The sequence below is a fragment of the Triplophysa dalaica genome, chromosome 9, assembly GCF_015846415.1.
Source record: "Triplophysa dalaica isolate WHDGS20190420 chromosome 9, ASM1584641v1, whole genome shotgun sequence".
In the NCBI taxonomy this organism is placed as follows: domain Eukaryota; kingdom Metazoa; phylum Chordata; class Actinopteri; order Cypriniformes; family Nemacheilidae; genus Triplophysa; species Triplophysa dalaica.
In genome coordinates this window covers 4,121,181-4,143,610 of record NC_079550.1, presented here as the reverse complement: position 1 = coordinate 4,143,610, position 22,430 = coordinate 4,121,181, and the positions used below count along the sequence as shown (strand labels likewise).

Below are 22,430 nucleotides of genomic sequence, written 5' to 3'. Positions count from 1 at the left end.
TATTTTCATGTCTTCAGATGTGTATAAAGACCTTACATGTACGTTTTATATTACTTTAGAATGGGCTATTTCTATCTACATACACCGTGGGTCCCTCTGCATGGAATTCACCATGTTGTTTCAACAGTAGCCCTAAACGGACAAACTGCTCTACAAAGTGCCTTTCATAAATAATTTCCTTCTGCAAAGAAGTGAAAACGTGACAACATCTTAGTTCTGTCACAGTCACTAGTGATTCGAGAGGGTTGCAATTCACAACCTCACCATTAGATGCCGCTAAATATCATAAACTGAACCTTCAAAAACTGTGGCTAGAACAAATGTTGTGTGCCTCTTACACAAATTTTACTAACAGTGTCTATATTTTAGTAGGTATATTACATTGCATTGCTGATAATAAGCTGTTTCAATCTAAAACCGTGCGATAGACCCAACCTCATTTATTATTTTACCCAGCTGGTGTAATAATAAATGTAGTTGGTAATTTTCTCTCCCAGCAGTGGTGTTCTTACTGAGCTCACTGTGTTTTAAAAATCCTTATTAGTCTTCATTCTCTAAAAGAGAAGAAAGCAGGTGTGTCGACTAAAAGAGAGAGAGAGCGAGAGAGAGAGAGAGAGAGAGAGAGAGAGAGAGATCCCATGAAGACCTTAAATTAACAAAATCTGCCTACCACAATTCTCTCTTATTTTCTCTTTTCTGTTTGTTTGTTTGTTTGTTTCGTTTTGTGTTCGTCTAATGTGGGCCGCCCGGCGGCTCGCTCTCATGTAATGTTTATGGTTTGTTGAAGAAATGCTGTAAACCTGGCCGTGTTAAAGCTGAATGAACAGGGCCTCTTGGACAAATTGAAAAATAAATGGTGGTACGACAAGGGCGAATGTGGCAGCGGGGGCGGGGACTCGAAGGTTAGCCACCAATGACACGCAGAGGAGTGGTAAAAAAACTAATGTGATGCAACAGAAACATCTGCCCTGATACGGCCGAGAGCAAGAGAGACGGCCGACTCGATCAGGAGCGTGTGTTAACACATGTGTTAAAGGAGAAACTGAGTGTTAAAGAAAGCAATTACTGTCAAAGCAGAAATATTTGCCGAAAGGCTAACACAGTACTGTATATGAGGAACAGAACTGAGTGTTTAAGACCAAGTAGTTTCTGTAAGCTGATGTACCTAAAGTTAAAGGAGTTCTCCGTCACTGCAGGTTTAAATATTATCTTTTCATTCAATTTTATATTGCCCCACATCGTATTCTCCCTAACATTACCTTTAGCAGGAACAGATGGTTGTATTCCGTGTGGTTTGCCAATAGTTCTGCATTAACAGTAATTGTTGTCATGTTTTGCTAATGAAATCAGGGCAGAATGTGTCTATTGCCTGAAGCGATGGAGCGAGGTCCCATCCGTACGCCTGTGCCCCCATATCAAACGCATGCACTCGATGGGACCTCGGCTCCGTCACTTCCCGTGTTACTGTGTGCCAAGTTGTATTGTCTAATAACATAAAATAACATGGCATATGATGTTATTTATGTTATTCTCTCTGAGAAGAACGCCGGTAAACCTGGCAGTGTTGAAACTGAGTGAAGCAGGAGTGCTAGACAAACTCAAAAATAAATGGTGGTACGATAAAGGGGAGTGTGGACCCAAGGACTCGGGAAGTAAGGTCAGTTTCCGGACAGTAAAGAGCAATAATCGCAGCTCTGAAAGACACACATACTGGCAGAAATGAATGTGATGTGTTTTCAGAAGGACAGGGAGTGAAGGTGACAATATGTTATGATCTTTAGCTGTCATCACTTATAGTGGCTGATTGGCCTGACCTTTAGTGAATTGTGATGTCACAGTACAACAGTCAACACAGTGACAGAAAACTATATTGTGACTCAATTAGAGACATTCAGAGAATGTAGAATTATGACAAAGTGGTGATAGAATTGTCTGGAAAACAGTACTGTGATGAAGATATTAGTGGGTTAAAGCCTGAAGTTAGCCAATGAGACAAACAAATTTAAAGATTTTTAATTTATTCATTTAGCAGATGCTTTTATCCAAAGGGACCCTAAAATAATAGAGCATTTTTGTCAGTCTCATAGGTAGAAATCTTTGAAGAACATTTGATGCATTTTCAGTGAACAGTTAATTTATGTAAAAAATAATTCCATAGTTTTTTCTATATTAGGGCTATTGCATTTCATTTCTGATTCATATTTAATAGATTAATATTATAATAGTAATAAACTATATAAAAACAAATATTATTTATACCCTAGTAAATATGAATTACTTGATTTGATTAATAAAATGATATTTAAGTTCAGCAGGGACCTAGAATTTATTATTATTATTGATGATTCTAATGAGTCTCTTTAAAGAAAATAATACACCCAAATATGAAAATTGTTTTTAATTTACTCACCCCTATGCCATCTCAGATGTCTTTATTAAGTTACACACAAATTATTTTGGAACAAAATGTTGTTATTTATTTGGTCAAGATGTGAAAGAAAGGAGGTCATGTACACTCTAAAAAATAATATGTGGGCTTAGTAAATATTACAGAAATAAACAGCTATATTAACTTAATAAAACCTTTTAAAATCAACAGATTTTTTAGTGGGACATTAAAACATTTATAAAAACATTCTCTAAAATGTATATATATATTATTTAAGTTGATTAAATGAAAAAAAATTTTTTTGGGTGAATTCAAATACAAATGTTTTATTAACTCAGATTTGCTTATTTTTTCTTACATTTACTCAATTTCCTTGATTTCACAGCTGTAAAACGTGAAAAAATTTGAGTGTATATTGTTTCACATAAAATCACAGTTTAATTTTTTTGAGTGTTCATCTGGAATGGGATCAGGGTGAATAAACAATTAGTTGTCTTGAAGTATGTCTGTTGCTCTTTACTTTTTATTAGACATACACTTTTACTGCTGCAATAAGGCTCTGATTATGATCATTATATTTGTTTTAGATTTCGGAAATTATATTGAAACTACATTTTCCTTATCATGTTCTGTTATATTTGACAATCTAAACTGCATTGATATCATCAATAACCAAAACACTGCAGTAATGTAAAATCAATGGCACCAGTAATTCCAGCTGATTGCCATAGAAATATAGACTTTTATTCAACATTATTATCTTCCATTAATACATGCATAAATGTGCTCGTCTCTAATACGTTGTTTTCTCCCCTCGCTTTCAGGACAAGAGCTCACAGGCGCTGAGCCTGAGCAACGTGGCCGGGGTTTTCTACATCCTGGTGGGCGGCCTGGGTCTGGCCATGCTGGTGGCCCTGGTCGAGTTTTGCTATAAATCCCGCGCCGAGGCCAAGAAACTGAAGGTGGAATCGGCCGAACTGAATTTTAGCCCCGCCCCCAGCCCAACGCACAGTGTGCAGAACTTAGCGACTTATAGAGAGGGATACAACGTATACGGCTCTGACGCAGTAAAGATATAGCGGTAGGACAGACAGACAGTCTGCTTGCGGTCACAGGGGTTCGCCTGAACGTCGTCTGTCATAGCTGCAGCAGACGTCTGCTAATGTGCGACGGCTTTCCATCCTTCAGTTTACCAAACTTGATTTACTTACATTTTTATTGGTTTGTTTTACATGAACGGAAACCTTTCATTTCTGTCGCCTCTTTTTTTGTTTTTTTTTCCTTTCGTTCTGGAGTTGCCTTGATTAGAACATTTTGGGATTTGCATATTTGGTTTGGTCTTCCTGGCTGCTGGTGTTTGTACCGTCGGCTTTCTGTTCCAGACGCCTGCATTAAATCAAAGCCTTTAGCACAAGACCACACAACCTGTCATAATCCATTAGGATCTGAAACTAAGACCACACCAAACGTTTTATACTACATTAAATCGATTTAAAAACACTTTATACAGAAATGCTGCTTAGATACGTATTCTTTAAAAGAACTCTGCTATAGACATGTGGTTCTCAACTGGTGTGTCCAAACCCCAAAATAATCTGTTCTTAGAAAGCTAATAATAAAATACAGTACAACCTATATATAGTTATGACAGCTTAGCAAACACTTCCCTGTCTTCTGTTGACATCAAAGGATGTGCTACCGGTCAGACTTGGTCACATAACAATAAACTAAATAAACATATGCATTTTCCTTATGCATGTCATGTTTATAATTAAGATGAGGTATACAGTTTATTATGAATACATTCAATGGAATTCTTTTAAGGACATTTTTGTTGCTTTTTCTAGAGTAAACTTTGTGTTGGGTCCTTAAAGAAAACCGGTTGAAAACCACTGCTATAGACTGTTGCTAGTGTGTGTGTGCAGTAAGTTATTTTGTATGAGTAGAGCATTATAGATCAAATAACTGTTGGTTTAAGGATGTTTCGTGACGTTTGCACGTTCGTTTGTTGTAAGCGACATCTTACAACAAACAAATCTATAATGCTGTACTAATACTTCAACACATTTTACTGAGTTTAATTCCAGACTCAATCCTAACAGAAACATCAGCAGTATGAACATATAAAGTGTTGACTGTTATCCAATGTCATTTACATCTAGATTAAAGATTTATAGAATCCTGAACCAAGTGCAGCATGCTTGTGTTAGAAATGCAGATGTCTAGTCATGTTGTACTCTTGATATGTCCTCTGTATCTGTCTGTGGCGGCCTGCGATCCGTTGAGCTGCTCTTTGTTGCGTCCATGTGAATGTGTCTGGTGCGTTGTGATGTCACTGTGTCATGTGCATATTATTTCCAGAGCGAGTTCTGTCTATTCTGACTCCGCCTCTCATCCCGCCCCCCTCTCTAGCTCACCTTCTCGGAAGCCATGAGAAACAAGGCCCGATTGTCAATCACGGGCAGCCTGGGGGAGAACGGGCGTGTCCTAACGCCAGACCGCCCTAAGGCCGTGCATTCTGGCCCCTCCTACCGACATGGCCCCGCCCTTGCTGTGGTATCCTCCAACCTCCCATAGAAACCAAAAACTCACCTTGTGCCTTAAACCATCTTACCCCACTACTGGACTTCTGATTAACGCTACTGAGGATTTGTCCATCAAACTGGAAATAAACAAGAACTTGGATTTATTTTTCAGAAATTGTTAAAGATTTTGCACCAATGGGACAACGTAACTACGGATGTTAGATATTGTGGGTGGAGCATCATTAAAGATCCATGACGCCTTATCCTAAATCCTGACTTCGGGGAAAGACATCATCTCGTACAGACGAAATCGTGTGGAAGACCAGTAAACTGTAAACATGAAGATCACGTGCATTTGATTTCCACACACCGTCCTTCCCTGATGACGCCAACATCAGCAAACCTGCATTATATGTATTAACGCACTTGAATCTCACACACAAGTTTTGGAGAAAAAAATCTGTATTTATGACATGGTCCACCATCACTAGCTGTAAGTACTAAACCGTATTTAGATATTCTCTCAGGAGCCATCGCAACGAGCGGAAAAACGTTCAAACATCTCATCCATGAGGCTTGCTTTTTGGACCGATGTAAATAGACCAGTAGAAAAGCTAAACACTCTTGTTTTATACGGCATCTTAGGTAATAATTCATTGCAATAATGATTATAAGAAGGCCTGTCTTGTAATTACGAGATATTTTATAAACACACGGTATCATGTATAAAGAAATAAATCTATATAACAGAGGGAAATCTTAAAGAAATGTGCGCTAGACCATGGCATCTGTTGTTTTGATAACTAATGTAACGCAGTGTGCACATGTGTTTGTCTTTAATGAATGTCCAAACGTTTCACACGCACACAAACACATTACGAGCGTCGCACACGGGGGTCACACCGACTCCTGATTCTCACATCCCGTGTTTGCTTTCATTTTGCATTGTTTTGTTTTTCTCTTTGTACACATCAACTCAAATAAAACAAACATTTATACAATAAAAGAACATAATTGTTTTCTTTTCTTTTAATTTCAGTTAAATTAAATATGTGCGTTGTGTGATTAAAGGGTTGTTTAATTTTCTTTTCTAAAATTTTATTGAAGAATGTTTTTAAAAAACGTATTAACGTAATATCCAAGTGTCTCAAAATAACTCAAAAACCCAACAAAACCGGTTTATGATAAGAAATGGTTACTTTGATGAACCAGAAGAAAAGGCCTTTTGTTTTTCCTCTATTAGTTGGGGTATAATCCAAACTCTATAAAACATAATAGACCGTCAGACAGTATTAAATAGGCCATATGACACGGCTAAAATGAATATTATTGTTTGTTTTAGATGTAATGCAATGTGTATACATGATATAAGGTTAAAAAACACTGTATTTTCCACATGCATGTTTGTATCTCCTCTTTGCCCCGCCTCTCTGAAATGCGCAGAATTTTTACAAAGCTCATCGCTCTGAAAAGCGAGGTGTGCTATGATTGGCCAGGTCACTAGTGCGTAGTGATTGGTAGAATACTGCAAGCGTGTGATGGAAATGAAACGCTTCTTACCATATTAGGAACATCAGGTTCCAAAGCAATTGTGTTGACAGGTACGCCCACCTTACTTGCCTATACATTTGGCCGGTCTTAGTCATACGACGAACTGACGTAGATTTGTGGGGGTGTGGTTAGAGAGGTATTTCAGGCAGGTCTAGATGAGCATTCGCTTTCAGATAGAATGCATCTTTTGTTCTGACACTTACATTTTTGCTATTTTACGTGTCTAATACATGCATAGGCAACTTAAAACACACCAAAGACACAGAAAAACACGTGTTCGCGCCATAAAACCCCTTTAAAGAAAAACTGAAGCATCTCTGTCGCTGAGACACATCTGAGCTTACCTGTCATTTCTGGGTATTCCGGTTTGCTCTGGAGATTTTCCATTCCCTCAAACATTGTAAGAGGTGAGACTCAATTGTCTACTCTCTCTGTTTCCTTCTCATGGGATTTATATGTGGTTACACAAATAATTCTGATAGAAAGTCATAGTGTTAGCTTCAAACAAGAGCGATCACAGATGAATCAGATGTTCACACCAGACCTGGAAGCGGTTGCTCTCTATACACACCACCTGAAAATTCAACGCAACACTTTCACATCTGACTGTTAAAAAAAATACTTCTTAATGGCAAAAGTCAACATTTCCACTACTCACATGTAAAAATCAAACACAACAACTGAAAAATATACAGCTCAGTCACTGTGTCAATTATCTTCAAACAAGAGATCTAGAGATAAGGATAGGTGTAAAACGTGTAAAATTATTTTGGCAGGTGCAAACCCGAAGTTATTAAACAGCGAAAGTAGTGTAGCTAACTTTAATATTTTGAGTAACTAATTCTTACTTTTGAGTGAGTGTGACTTAATTTAAACAAGTTCATTCCAGGCGATTTGTTTAGAAAGAATTTCAGTTTCCAGCATGCTTTGCGGAAGATTGCATTTAGGAGAATTCATTTTGAAATTAAGTGTTATTTTTTTAGTTTTTAGAAGGGAAAGCCTTGTTAATGATGAATGTTTATTTATCTTGGATATTCAGAAGAGTTTGTCTTATATTTTACTTTTGGGGTTACCATCATTCAGGGGTGCATTTCCCGAACAATGACAAAACTCGCTGGTTATACATCATACTACGATTCATCATTGGGGTAATTAACGATGTAGTTACTTCGATTTCCCAAAACCGTTGTAACTCTATCGGAGAGCAATCATTTACCAGGTTGGTTCAGCAATCTAATTGATGACGGCATCCAGGTGGTGAAGTAAATAACTCTCTTGTGTGTTACATCACTCTCTGTGAAGGCTGTTTATTAATTGTTGATGCAGCTGAAATGTTTAGGTAGCCTTAATAAGACCTTTCTTTTATACAAATACAAAACTTACCTTACTTAATGTTCAAAATGAAATTAACATACATGAGTACAACAAACTCAAAACTAGATAGTTCTGCTTGCTTATTATTGGGAAAATCATAACACAAAAGATTCAATGTGATAACCTTACATTTTTTAGGTTTCCCAACTTATTCAAGTTTACAGTGTGGCTGACAGCAGATAGTTTGGTGATGTATGGTTTGGTGGTTGTTTCCACTCCAACTTGCTGTTTCAACAAGATATACATCAATACAGAAAAGAAAAAAGTGTTCCCCAAAACCTTTTAATGGAGTTGTAAAATTTTATTATTTTTTGCACTTGGTCACAACAGGAAAAAACACACAAAACATACAAACTTACTAAAACCTTTTGTATTTTACTGTCATGATTTTCGTCTAAGCACGAGATGAGAATGATATAAGAGTGAGCACGTGATGTGGGCATGAGATTAAAATGAGCATTACATAAGGTGAGCGTGAGATGCAACAAAAAATAACTCACCAAAGAAATAAACCAATAATACCATCAAACAGCTTTCCATCTTTCCAGAGAGAAGACCAAACTAATCGCACAAGCTCTGCAATGAATTATCTGCATGTGAAGCTGAATGTAAATCCCTGTATTTAAACTCATCTGACAATAACAACACAGACACATCTGACACTCATCCACAGTCGTCAAAAACATCAAGAGACAGCATCAGTCCTGTTAGCCTGAAAATGAAGAATATCAGAAGATAAGATGACAAAAGACAGCTGACTGAACACACATAGAATACATTCACATCACAGTCTTTACACACTGGTTTTTGTTTACATTCATGTTTATGAGTTTCACTTTCACAGTCAATGAGCAAAACCCTGCTCCATACACATACAAATTACCCAATATCATTATTTCACTTAACATGAAAACACATTTGACAGCCAGTCTGTGAAAATCAAGCTTAAGTCTCAGAATCTCATTTTGAGATGATCAAAGTTTGATTTTAACCATTGATTTCACTATGATTTCAATATTCAATATATCAATGTAATATTATCCCAGAATGTTCTTCACACTGTGTAGAATGGTTTTACGTAAAAAAACAGCAAATCACCAAAAAAATGACTTTAGCTGCACTGTAAAAAAAAATATAAATTTCAGCTGCCTTACATTTTTAAGTTAATCAAGTCAAATTGTTCAAAGAAAAACCCAACCTTCTAAATATATATTAGGGTAATCATTTTTTGTTCATAAATCTAAACCACTCATTCAAAGCTTGTGACATACTTATAAAAGTCCATACTTATAACAGTCCGACCTGTTTTACTCTGTAATCTAAACATTGTACGGTAAGACAGTACGTAAAAAAAGAAAGTTGTATAAAGTTATTCAGGAGCGCTTATACCATATATTTTCATTTCAATAAATGAAACCATACACATACGTCCTGATACTCATATAGTAATAAGTAAAGCAAAATATTTGTTCTATTTTATATTTATCCACATTTTGTCACAACTAACCATACCAGACAATACTTGACCCAGCTGTCACGTAAATCTCAGTTTGAAGAGTTCTTCATGAACAAGAAGTAAGGTGATCAATGGTTGTTTGTAGTTCACTAGTGACGCCAAGATCATGAGTTTGATTCCCAGAGAACACTTTGGATAAAAATCTACGTATGTTGTGTTTCAGGTGTGCAGGGCCATCTGTTGACCATCTTTATGAAGTTGTAGCCTCTCTTTCTCCACGTGAAGACGCTCTTTCTCGATCTGCAGTCTGCCCGACTCAAACTTGAAGAACTGCAGTCTCTCTTTCTCCAGCAGGAGGCGTTCTTTCTCTAACTTCAGCTTCTCTGCCTCCAAATCCACTGCCATAGACCAGGCTGGGTTCCTCTCCTTCTCTCCATCCAACGACGATGATGAAGGTGCAGAGGACGATGTGGTAGGCGTGGCGACTGATGTGGACGGGGCGGGGCTTTGCAGGAGGGGCGTGTTTTGTTGCAGGACCACTCTTAATCGCTCTCTCTCCACCTGCAGTCGCTCTTTCTCCAGCTGAAACCTCTCTCTCTCCAGCTCCCCCTGCCTCAGCCTCTCCTTCTCCACCAGGAGGCGCTCTTTCTCTACCTGCAGCCGCTCGGACTCCACCTGTAAGCGGTGCTTCTCCAGGTCCAGTCTCTGCCTCTCCAGCGCCACCAGCAGACTAGTGCTGTCCCCACCGGTCAGGCCCAATCCCGCTAGGCCCATTCCCATAACGCCCCCAACTCCATGCCCCAGGTCTCGACCGGCCGCTGGTCCTGACGTCGACTTTGTGGAGCTCAACACGCCAAATTCATCAATATGGGCGAAGACCTCTTGGACACGCCCCTCTCGGTCCATATCAGGGAGGATGGAGGGAAAGCAGTCTTCATCGTCCTCTTCACCTTCAGCGCCATCCCCGGCGTCCAGCTACAGAGAGAGAGAAGTTTAATCAAACACTTATTCACCTACAAAGACAAGAAGATTTAATTTATCCAACATTTACTCTGTAGCTGCTGGCCTCATCGTCCTCCATCTTGACACCCGTCACATTTGTGCTCGGCTCTCCCAGGTCCGTCAGATCTTGCCAATCGCAGCCTGAGTCCTTGGAAAACCCACTGAGGTCCAGCGACTGGTCACAGCCCCCCAGAGATGCCTCATTCTCCGGAGATGAAGGTTCAAACTCTGCCTTCAATCCCGACGCCAGCTCGGCCTGAAGCTGTTTTCGTTTCATGAGCGCCCGCCAGTCCAGGTAGCGCCGCTTGACCTCAGCCGCGGTCCGCAGCTCGCCCTCTCCCAGCGCGTTGACGCTGTCCGCCACCTCCTCCCACGCACGCCTCTTTAACTCATTGATGGCCATGTTCTGCTGCCGTGAAAACAGAATGTCACGCCGTTTGTGGATCTCTCGGATCAGGGTTTGAGTTTCCTTTACGCTGTAGTTGCTCTTTCTCTTTCTTTTCAGGTGCTTCATCTGCAGAAAGTCCATGCTGAAGCTGATCAGCTCTAATTGGCTGAAACAGCAAAAGAGGCTACTGTACCCTTTGGTCACTTTTGATCCGTAGATATAGTTAAAGGGTCATGTCAAAGGTCACTCAGAGGTCAAACTGTCTCCCGACCCCTGAGGAGAGGACTGGATCACATCATCAGGATTATCTGGTAACACAACAACACGCTGTTATTTACACACAACAATTACATATTGAGAAAGTGTAATGAAAAGGAATGAATGACATTTAAATGAGGAACATCACAAAAAACTTAATCAAGAAAAAAACAAAATAGTTTGCTGCAAGATTTTTAGGAAGATTTTAAAGGTAACCACAGTTTTTTCTGAAATATAGTAACTGTACATTGGCATAATCCACTTCTGTAATCAAAATATTAATAATAAAAATAAATTAAAGGAAATATGTATAAAGAAAAAGAATCATAGAACAAACTGTTTCATATATTGTGATTTAACAATAGTAGCAACATCAAGATATTATTTTAAAAAAACACATATGACCAAAAACTGTATTTTTCGGGAATTAACGCTATAGTAATATCTCGCTTGCTGTAAATTCGCCATATGTTATTGGATTGATTTATGAGAAATGTGTCAATGCCATGGTAAATTAATATATCATTCAGTACCATGATAATTTTGTCATACAAATCATGCATTTGATTAATAGACATCATAATAATACTTTAAATTCGAACTTCGGTAATCAGGGTATATATTCTTGTAATCTGCTTATGTATTCATATAGAGAATCCCGGTATTATTGATACTGAAAACGTAATTATATACACGTTAATGCTACTGTTTCATTTTAAGTGTTTCTATTACTAAGACGTCACCAAATAGCTTATGTAAACATCTATACACATATGGTATGAATATGTACATGGTTTAATATGATAATCAACATAAATCTGGTTCTGATGTGCAATGCCGACCATGTTACGTTAAATGCCCACCACACATGAACACATCTTTTAATTATCATAACTCAATATTCACCGTACATCTCAAATATTGACAGTGTCCTTATACCAAATATCGAAACATACAACGCAAAAAAATATGTCACAGTTACTTCATTTATTTATCCAAACACTTACCGGTGAAAAACAGCATCACTCCATTCATGCGTTCAGCTCCGCCTCCACTACCGAACTGTGCCGAACACTTCCGACGATAAGCGAACCCCGATCCCGATTGGCCAATGAGCGTCAACGCCCTCTTTCTCAACCAATCCGCTGAGCCGTAAGTAGCTAAGCCCCGCCCACTGCATGTTCTTCCGGATTCCTGCGCGTGTGTGTTTGGATACACATGTAGATACAGACCCACGAGAGAAAATAAGATCATAACTACGTGTACTGAAATTGTAATACTGTTATGTAGTAAGAATATAAACGGTCAAATACTATATCTAATAACACTGTAGGGAAGTAACGTTACCTGATAGGTTATGGAAGGGGTCCGGTGGGCGTTCCGGTGCGGTTCGTGGGTCCCGACTCGTTCAGAGTGGACACTAGCGGCTCGCTCCGTGCAGCTGGAGGAGAAAGAACGAATCGGTCAGTTCGTGTTCGCCAAAGATGCGAAATCTGCCATGGTGGGAGACTTACATTGACTCGATAGAAACATTGAGATGACACACGTACATTGCACATTACATTACAGACATAAACGCAGTTTTTGTATTTCTTTGTGTGTTTACCAGGCTGGACGTCTGCTGATCAGAAAGCTGGTGTGTGAGAGGATGGGTTATGCATGGGACGGATTTCGACTGGAACGAACTGCGCGCGGTAAACCGTACCTGCCACGCCTCTCACCTGCCACAGGCCCCGCCTCTAGCCACACCCACTGGAACTTTAACGTGTCTCATCATGGAGATTATGCGGTGCTGGCGGCAGAACCTAGACCGCAGGTGGGTGTAGACGTGATGAAGACCAGCAAACCAGGTAAACGTACAGAACATTTGATTCATAGAGGAGACCCCTTTCCAAACTGCACAAGACCGTTTGGGTGTCGTTATTTATGATTTTATTTTATTGTGTTGTCATTTATGTATTTTCATGCACAGGTGCAATTTACGTAATTCTCTCAGTGTGGCTATATTGCCTGCTGTTTTACAGAAACATGTCTGATAAAGAAAAACGTTCAACCTTATATGTCAAGATCATTTAATAAATGTTCTAAACTTTTAAAGAGTTTAAAATGGTTATTTTAAAATCTGTACGATACACTGCTGTACCGCCCGTGACCAGGAGGCGCTGCTCTACACCAGTGCTCTGATTTCGACCATGAAAATGCATGACTAAAAATGTTCACTTTTGGCTTTTCTTTTGAAAATGTGAATATGTAAAAAAAAAAGTTCCTGTATCTGAATTGCTAAAGCATTGTGTTAGCAGAACAAAGGTTGTGGGTTTCCCAATCATTTAGAAAATTAGTAAAGAGGTCTTTTGCATATGATCATGATCACCCACAATTACATCTCAACACCTATTCAGTATTTAGCATCTTAAAATAATATATCATTAACATGGAGAAAAAAATGTATGGATCAGAAAAAGTCTAGATGATGATTAAAAAAACTAAACCAAGATATCTTAACTGACATTTAAAGTGAACTTCAAATAAAAAGGCCAAGGAAATGTTGCACATGAACGTGATTTTGTGTGTGTGACAGGCTGTAGCTCAGTGCAAGAGTTTTTCCGCATTATGAATCGCCAGTTCACGGATCTTGAGTGGACAAATATCCGGGCGGCTGGATCAGACTGGGACCAACTGGACATGTTTTACAGACACTGGGTAACTATTGCAACCGCAACTTCCTGTAGCACCATCATCATCATCACCTCCATCTGAAAGGAGGACAGGCGACACACACACAGACGTCTTTAACCGTATCTCAGCAGGAGAGAAATTGCACTAGATGAAACAGTTCCAATTCCAATCACTGTTTCCATGCCGACGTGATGTCATCTCTTCAGCGTGACTCAGTTATGCCAGTCTGTGGTCATTTGAGGACTCGTAAACGCGCACAAACACTCATATACTGCTGTCAGTATGTAATGTAGGTGAAAGTATAGTCCAGACACATTCAAGCACACAACATTCCATACTACCTATACAGATGTCTGTTATTTTGCTTTATAACTAAACTGACCATTAATAACTATAGAATGTACAATAATTGTATATAGATTGTAACTGAAAAGATTATACCCTGTATAAAAGATATTGCTGATGATCTCTGTTGTGATTGGTCCATCTGTTTAATTCAGGCATTGAAGGAAAGCTTCATTAAAGCCATTGGCACAGGGTTGGGCTTCGACCTGCAGAGGGTGGAGTTTCACATATCACCCAATCAGATGCGAGAGGGTCAAGTGTACCGCCAGACACGAATGTACCTGGATAAAGAAGAAGAGGACTGGACATTTGAGGTGTGTAGGATCAGATTAATTAATTTGAAATCAGCGCTTGTGGGATTTTAACCTACAGCTTTTCTATGTTCTGGTCTTTCAATGGCCAACGGTCGCTCTTTCATCTGAGTCTTTTGACTTTTTTACTGAACAAAAAAAGTGTTTATGTACATTGTAAATACAGCAGTTTAAATCAGATCTCATAGTCTTAAATCAGGCCAAACTTACTCTCAGACCACGTCTGTGTGTTTGTGTATCTTTGTGTTTTGTTACTCATGGTCTCTGCGGGAGTCCTGAGGTGGCGGTTTGTCTCTCAGAGCGTGTGAATGCTCAGGAAATTTCGGATCTATCTCATGATTCTGCCACACGGCTGGCTGTATGTCACTAGTCTCTTGTAGTCAGATCTTTGACCAAAGCAGGTGCTATTTGCAGGTTAAACTTACCCAAGCCGTAAATGTAACATGACAACCTGAAAATGTCCAAATAATTTATCTATATTTTAATCGCTTAATCTGTAGTTTTTGTTTGTTTATTTTTCTGTTATCGTTTTCATGTTTTGTCATTTCATTTGTTGTGATATTCAGGAGAGTTTACTGGATAAAGATCATCACGTCGCCGTTGCGCTGGGAAAACAAGTAAGTTTACACATGTAGTCCCAACATGAATTGATTAAGTTAGGTTACTGAACATGACAAAATCATATTGTGACAATTGTGTCGAATTAACTTGTTTAAGTTAAGTAAATTAGACAATTAGCAAAATTCCTATTTTTTCAGTGTATACCTATCTTTTCACAGGAGGATGATGGGAGTTTTTGTGAAGCACTACCCATTTCATTTACACAGTTGAGTTTTGGTGATCTGGTGTCCAGAGCCAGGCCCCTATTAGAGGAAGACCCCGCCTACTGGGAGAGCTTTCAGAAAAAAAAGGATGCACCTTCAAGACAAAGCGAACTGCAGTGACGTTTGCTTACAGAATATTAAACTGATTTTTCTTGTACCTGAAAGCATTTTTTGAACTCAATAAGGAAATCATCTTACTTTGGAAACTGAAAAGGTTACATGACATATTTTTCTTTGTGATTTTGGGGTCATTCTATATTCTGTAGTGACTTTTGAACTACAGTAGATTTTAGAGCTGAACACATAATGGCCAGTAAATTGTGAAAATAAAGATGTGAAGTTAGTCATCACTCAGTAAGGGATAGACAGTTAGACTAGGTTACATGAGACTCAACTAAAAGCGTCACAATAAAATGTAACTTTCAATATATAACTGTATTATCAAATTTATCATGGAAGGTTTTACGGTAAGAAATACATTTACATTTATGCATTTGGCAGACGCTTTTATCCGAAGCGACTTACATTGCAGTATCCTATACATTTGTACATAGGTATGTGCAATCCCCTGGGATCGAACCCACAACCTCACCACTGAGCTACAGGAAATAGAGTTAATTACACAAAACATCACAGCATTTTGAGTGAGTGTGTGTGCCCTGCGATGGGTTGGCACCCCTGCGATGGGTTGGCACTCCATCCAGGGTGTATCCTGCCTTGATGCCCGAGGACTCCTGAGATAGGCACAGGCTCCCCGTGACCCGAGGTAGTTCGGATAAGCGGTAGAAAATGGAATGGAATTAAAGCATTTAAAAAAACCATTGCTCAAGCTTATTGACATTGTGCTGTTCTTTTCATTATTTTCAAATGATGTAACTTCCTTATGTCAATAAGAAACTAGCATTTCTTCAGAATATATAACAAAACATTGATATAAAAAGTATTATAATTCTAAATTCTTCTCTTGTGAAGGTTTTTTTTCTTTATCAGGGAGAGGATAATGCCATCATCCACCACTTTTATTTTATATAGACGTCCATAATGTTTAGTTGCTTTGCTCACCAGTGTGTTGTTATTTTCTCAGAATGTACGAAATTGTTAATTTACGGAATTGTTTTCTTTCTTATGGATTTGTTGTGTTTTTGAAATCGAACTATGGTCTGTTTCACTTGCATGGAGATCTCCCTGAACCTCATGATGTGTGTTCACAGCTACAGGTTCCAAATGCAAACACCATTGGACTGTCCAATTAATTTTGGTCCCTTAAAAAAAGGGGAATGTCTCAGATTAAAGAGCTGTAAATACCCAAACCTATCCACTAAACCCGATTTGAATACACTCAAAATAAAGCCCGGAGTGTGCACTTTAAGCCAATATCTTATAGACAACTGTAACTCGAATACATTGGGGCAGAGCTAAAATAACAAAAATGTGCCTCTGTCCAAATATTTATATTGATGAGAAATTTCAACGATCCCCCAAAAAACTTGTCTGGAACATTAACTAAAGAAGGTTTTTCCATTTAGAAGTAGCACATCACCCAGGGAAATCTAAATAGAAGTACATAAGTTATTTAAAGTGAACCTGATATTCACTTAATAGTGATGAGAGGAAACATCATATAAAAAATAACATCTATTTATTGCAGGGATTGTGAGTTTAAAGCCTTTATGAAATCATTTTTTTCTTGTCACTGTTAGAATAAAGGTATTACTGTAACATTCTGCATGTTTATACAGAAAAATTTCTATGTGTAGATAACAATTCTGAATAGCACTTGTTCATCTGAACATGGCATGACGCAATGAAAACTCATGACTTACAAATGGCAAATAAAGTAGAAAATGGCAAATATTTTACTCACCAGAAGACAAATTTTTAAATATCCCCAAGCTTAATCTAAACTCCGTGAGCTTTTCCGGTTATCCTAAAATATATTAATGTAAAACAACAGTTTCAACAGCTTTCCTGCTGTATTATCATACTACTAGTGTTCACCTGATCTGATGACTGCAGAGCTCATGAACTGTCAGTGATACTGACTTTTAATGAACATCTGCTCATAAATCCCTTCATACATTCATTCTCTAAACACTTTACTCTGTGTTGTGAGCTTATGAGCCTGTAGCTCTTTACTGAAGTTTAACATTTGATAATCGGCAACAAACAGATTACGTAACAGTAATATTCAAATTAAATAATGCTTTACCAAATAAAATAATACATAAAAACGTAAAATATGTATTGTGTATGAAGTGTGCACATCACAGTTATGTGTTTTTATGAAATAGAGAACATCAGCCAATGGTTTTCACTTTTCACCTAAACACACACTCATAAAAAAGGAGAGAGAGAGAGACCTTCAAAAACCGTTTATTTTAAAAACATATTCATTGTTTCTTTAGAGAGAGAGAGAGAGAGAGAGAGAGGGAGAGAGATGCATTAAAGAGAAAAGCTCTGCTCCTCTGAGACTATTTACTGTTAAAGATGTATCATCGACTCTTGAGCAAATCAGGTTTAACTGAGAGAGAGATACATTTGTGTGTGTGTGAATGTGTGCGTGCGTGCGTGTGCATGTGCATGTGTGTCTATCTTCTGTCTGTCTTACAGAAAGTATTTCTGAGGTCAAAGGCCTAAAAACAACCTCACTGTCCCATGAGAACCAAAGTCTTGAGATCTTATGAGGGTCACGAGAGAGTTTGTAATCCACTCTCATGAGTTTCACCCCTCGGTGAACTGAATGCTGGATATTTTTTGTTGACTGGTTTAAAATGTTTCTGTTTTGTGTGTTTCAAACTTGCATGTTGAAACAAGCTTGCCTCTGTTGTGGACACAGGTGTTCTGGCAAAATGTTAAATGTATTCTCTCTCAAAGGGACATATGCCACTGGGTCACTGGACAAACTGAATCCGGATGGCTTCCCGATTCAGTGTGTAAATCACAGGAGCGCTGCTATCACTGCCATTTTCTCCCGGAGCCGTGATGAAGGCCCTGTGGGAGCCAAAATGGATTTCAGGCCCTGAGTAGTCGCAGATGCCCTGCAGAAATACAGAGACCTTCAAAACCGTGGCACGATTGCAGCTCAGATGGTTCAGCAGAGAAGTTGATATTGTTTAAAGGGTCTCTGAGGACTGCTGTAAAAATGTGTCACGATAGATAGACAGATAGATAGCATGGTAGTGTGCATGAGCAGATTTTCTCACCCTTTCATTTTTATGACACATTCTTTCCTTGTTACCATAGCAACCCTAGCACAGCCATCTTTGCCATGGCAACAATAACACGTGTGATACAGGCAGTCATCCAAGTTCATCTAATCAACATCACTGTCTGAATAGAGAGAAATAGAGAGAGAGAGGGGAAGAGAGAGAGTTGCTGGAATTGGAGAATAAGTGTCTATTTCCGCGTGTTTCTTTTGCGTCTCAGTAGATTTAGAGGAATGACATCACACTGCAGTCTGCATTCCTTTACTTCACCCTGTGTACTTCTGATTTTATTAAAGAAACTAACATTAGGATTAATTGCCATGCCACTATGAAATTTTTATTTTCCTTACACTTTATTTATTTTTACTTAATTTGAAAAAAATATATATATATGTGTGTGACCCAGTTTGTCAACAAGCATTGAAACAGTACATATATAATCTTGATGCCTGTGAAAACGTAAGTATTGATTAATGTCCATGTCTAAAGAAACAACCTTTCTTTATTTTTGTTGCAAGATAATAAAATGTAGGGTCAGTAAAATCCATGTTTATTATATTATAAATGAAAATCTGAGTACTGTATTTAATATAATATACAGCAATAAACACACATATTTTTTCTGACTGTATGACTACTTTAATGCTCCTGAACTCACATTATGCAAGTCTTACCTGGATTTCACACACTGTAAAAAACAACTTCAGGATTTACTTTTTTTGTTGTTAATTTGCACATGTTTTGCACAGTATACAATTTTTACTTAATTTTTGTGTCAAGTTTTTGCACACAGTTTAGAAAAAGTGAAATTTATTTTAAAAACGCTGTCTGCAAAAACTTGCACAATTAGCACAAAAAAGTTAATCTTACTAGTTGTTATTTTTTTGCAGACGAGATCTCATCAAGAATGTTTCACTCTCTAGTTATTTAATCTTGTATATCAGTGACAAACAGAGCTGGTCGTTGTGTCACTCACAGGATCATGTATGACATTATGTATGTCTCTCAGTGAAAAAAAGAAAACACACATTGACACTCCCTTCCACAATTTTTGTTTTACCGGCTCAGTGAGAAATAATTTCATGTTCATTTTATGAAATGGTTTCACAAATTTTCTAGAAGCTTTAGAGGTCTTCAGAAAAATCATGTCAGAACATAAATACCTGTCTTCTTCAATGATGTTGTTTGAAAGCAAACGGTGACATCATAGGGTCCCAAGCAGATCTTCATCAACTGAAGGCAGAAAATGACGTGTCTGACAGCGGGAATTAGTAACCGCAACAGAAGATTGCTCTTACATCATCATAACTGAAGACTAGCGTGAAGATAATGATGTCACTGCAATTTTTTGTCATTCCTTGTGACTCATCTATACGTGTGTGACTAAATAACCCCCTCTCTCTCTCTGTATTGGTTATTTTGTGCGTTTATTGTCAAGTATGGGGAATTCTTCAGCATCGCTGTTTTACGAGTCACAAGGTGTATCACCATAGCAATGAACAATGCCACCATGGTAACAAAGAAGGTTGGTTAAAACTGTTTGTTCCACATTCACACACTGAAGGAGGAAAAAAATTGCAAAGGAGAGAGAGAGAGAGAGAGAGAGAGAGAGAGAGAGAGAGAGAGAAAGAGAGAGGCTGACACCCAAAAAAAGGAATAATGCCTTTAGATTTGTATTACCTGGAAGGAAATACCAGAGTTGAAAAGTTAAAAAAGGTAAAAAAAGTGCCATAACCAGAGGATGAGTCAGAAATGACAGACAGAGAATGAGGCCACAGCCCTTATGACATCACTGGGCACCCTAAGGCCATCACTTAAAACAATTCCCCAAAATGCACAGATGCAGTCTAAAGTGTTATGCAGAATTAATCGCATAAAAGATGCATACAAGACCTTAAGGACATCATAAATATGTGTCTATGGGTGTAAATATGTCCTAATATGTAATTATGGTCTATTTAATTTCCTAATACTTACTAATACTAATAACTGTGCACATCCAGTATTTGTTTCTCTAGAGATGTGCACAGAAATACAAAGATGCAGAAAATAAAAGATCAAGCAGTATAACAATAAAATCCGCGAGAGAGAGAGAGAGAGAGAGAGAGAGAGAGGCTTGACAAACTTTATTAAAAACATTTCATAACAAACTTCATATTAACGGCTCACATAAATAAAAGTTTAAAAATTCAAACCCAAATGTCCTTCATACACAAAAGACGAAACCTCATCAACACACCACACATCATTAAAACCAAAATCATTAAAATCTCATTTACAAGACTATAATATTCAAATTCTATTCTTAGTCTCCCAGCTACTAATTTCAAAAACATCACTTCTGCTTTAATACTTTAATACTGTAACCCCTTATTTTCCTTGTTTTTCATATTGCCAGCTTTGCGGTTCCTAGTAAATAATTTAACAGACATATCTTCGTTCTTTCTGAGAACTTGTATTTCACACACCCTATAAAAATTCTTCATCAAAAGCATGAAACTACGGAGCCCTTTTCAAGACATCAAAAAGACCTTTCAATCGTTTACATTTTAAAAACAACTGCTCTAAATTCTGTTCCTTTCCACAAAACCTAGACTCCACCCCTACTGCTGGGTTCAGGAGTACCACGTGTTTGTCTGTAGCTATTGCCCTGTGAAAAATCCTCCATTGTTGATCCGCTGTTCGCTTCTCTACTGGAGGCTTATAAGGGTTTCTCTCACGAGAAAGTCTGGTTTTAAGAGTCCAGGCCACCGTAAGATCATTTGTCCTCTGAGCAAATCCTGATGCAAAACTTTAACTATGATGCGATATGTAGCTTTCTTTAAAGTAGTTTAAAAAAAGTCCAACTGTTGAGTTTCAAAAGATAAAATTGATCCCACTAATTCATCCTCTTGGCATTCGCTAATAAGCAGTAGCAACTCTTATTTTTTGAAAGTCCAGTTCACTTCTCATGTCTGAAGTGAACCATGCATTACCAATTTCTTATACCAGTTTTTCAGTCAGATGTGAAGACTTTAAACCCGTCACCTCTTGAAGGGTTTCCACTGATTTCCATCGGCCATTATTCAAGAGTAGAAAGAGAGAGAGAGAGAGAGAGAGAGAGAGAGGTGTTGTTTAAGAGCAGGTGTCCCTTTGTGTGTGTCCTGTGTTTGACAGAAAGCTGATAATCCACAAATTCTTTTTACTTTCCTGGACATAATCCTGGGGGACATAAACCTTTACTTTCACCCTTCAGCACCTATGTGTGTGATCTTTCTCAGAGATGAAAATAACAAATAGTTCAGAATTCAGACCATGTGATGTGTGTGTGCTCTCACACTCTGACCGAAGACTTTTATTGTGTCAGCTGGACAAAAATCTATTTACTTTTCTGTTAAAAGCTTCCCGTGAGAATTTCACAGAGTGTCGGGAGAAGAGCATCATGGGAAGATCATACATAATGTGAATTCTAAGCTTTGTCTTGCTAGTCAACGATTTGAGTTCCCAAGAAACACAACCGTAATAAAACAGTCGTTTTGGATCAAATAACTGCTAAATGCATAAGAAAAAACCCAAAGAGCCTAATATTTTTATTTAGACATACAGTAAACTTTCTGTGAGAATGGGTTCAAAACAACATACATAAAGCTGCTTTGAAACAATGTGTATTGTGAGTTCACAAACAAAGATGACCTGACAACCCTGAATATTTCTCATCTGTCCGTCTGTAATTTTGCGCCTAATTTGATTGGCTGAATGTGATGAGGTCAGAACGAATGAGTAATGAGCTGATTACTGTACTAATGCTATTATGGGATGTTTCAGGAAGGAAGGAGGAATACGGTAATCAGTTTGTCCTATCGCAGAACATGTCACACTGTTCTAGAACGCGGCGGAACCTTCGAAAACCAGAAGTGTTATCAAACCAGAATAGACCTCTGTATTTTACTATTTTTACAGCAGTAAGATAGTTACCCACACCTTGAAATCAAATCCTTTAAAACAATGTTATTAAAATGAATATGTTATTTTATGTTAATGTTAATGTTTTTAAATGAAAAAATATATATAGATTCTCGCAAACGTAAAATTTTGAGCTTCACAAAAAACATATAAGATACTGTATATATTTATACTAATCAATAT

At 38.0% G+C, this 22,430-nt stretch overlaps 3 protein-coding genes across 6 annotated transcripts in view; 2 read left to right on the top strand and 1 right to left on the bottom strand.

Annotated features, from left to right (window-relative positions):
- Positions 1 to 5,913, top strand: part of gria4a (glutamate receptor, ionotropic, AMPA 4a) — a 66,400-nt gene extending 60,487 nt beyond the window's left edge. Inside the window, exons 15-17 of one of the 3 annotated variants that reach the window (XR_008907463.1) lie at positions 788 to 902; positions 1,543 to 1,657; positions 3,214 to 3,339. Coding sequence is in view for 2 of the 3 variants with exons in the window: in XM_056756439.1 (XP_056612417.1) it covers positions 1,543 to 1,657; positions 3,214 to 3,351; positions 4,802 to 4,966 (418 nt within the window). In the remaining variant the exon portion in view is untranslated. Of the gene's footprint in view, positions 1 to 787; positions 903 to 1,542; positions 1,658 to 3,213; positions 3,352 to 4,801 lie in introns of those variants that run through there. The other 2 variants (XM_056756439.1, XM_056756438.1) reach the window with 2 other exon arrangements.
- A 2,228-nt stretch (positions 5,914 to 8,141) lies between these two features.
- Positions 8,142 to 12,132, bottom strand: msantd4 (Myb/SANT-like DNA-binding domain containing 4 with coiled-coils). The gene is made up of 3 exons (XM_056757595.1): positions 11,951 to 12,132; positions 10,347 to 10,993; positions 8,142 to 10,270 (listed from the first exon to the last, which is right to left on the bottom strand). The coding sequence occupies exons 2-3, from the start codon at positions 10,824 to 10,826 to the stop codon at positions 9,515 to 9,517; spliced, it is 1,236 nt and encodes a 411-aa protein (XP_056613573.1). The 5' UTR covers positions 10,827 to 10,993; positions 11,951 to 12,132; the 3' UTR covers positions 8,142 to 9,514.
- Positions 12,133 to 12,138: 6 nt separating this feature from the next.
- aasdhppt (aminoadipate-semialdehyde dehydrogenase-phosphopantetheinyl transferase) lies at positions 12,139 to 16,055 on the top strand. Of its 2 annotated transcripts, none has more exons than XM_056757596.1 (6): positions 12,139 to 12,444; positions 12,553 to 12,793; positions 13,522 to 13,643; positions 14,120 to 14,278; positions 14,842 to 14,892; positions 15,055 to 16,055. In XM_056757596.1, exons 1-6 carry the CDS (start codon positions 12,301 to 12,303, stop codon positions 15,217 to 15,219), a joined length of 882 nt encoding a protein of 293 aa, XP_056613574.1. In that variant the 5' UTR covers positions 12,139 to 12,300; the 3' UTR covers positions 15,220 to 16,055. The 2 variants fall into 2 exon arrangements, with proteins under 2 accessions (XP_056613574.1, XP_056613575.1); XM_056757597.1 differs by having other exon boundaries at positions 12,307 to 12,444; positions 12,525 to 12,793.
- The last annotated feature ends 6,375 nt before the right edge of the window (positions 16,056 to 22,430 follow it).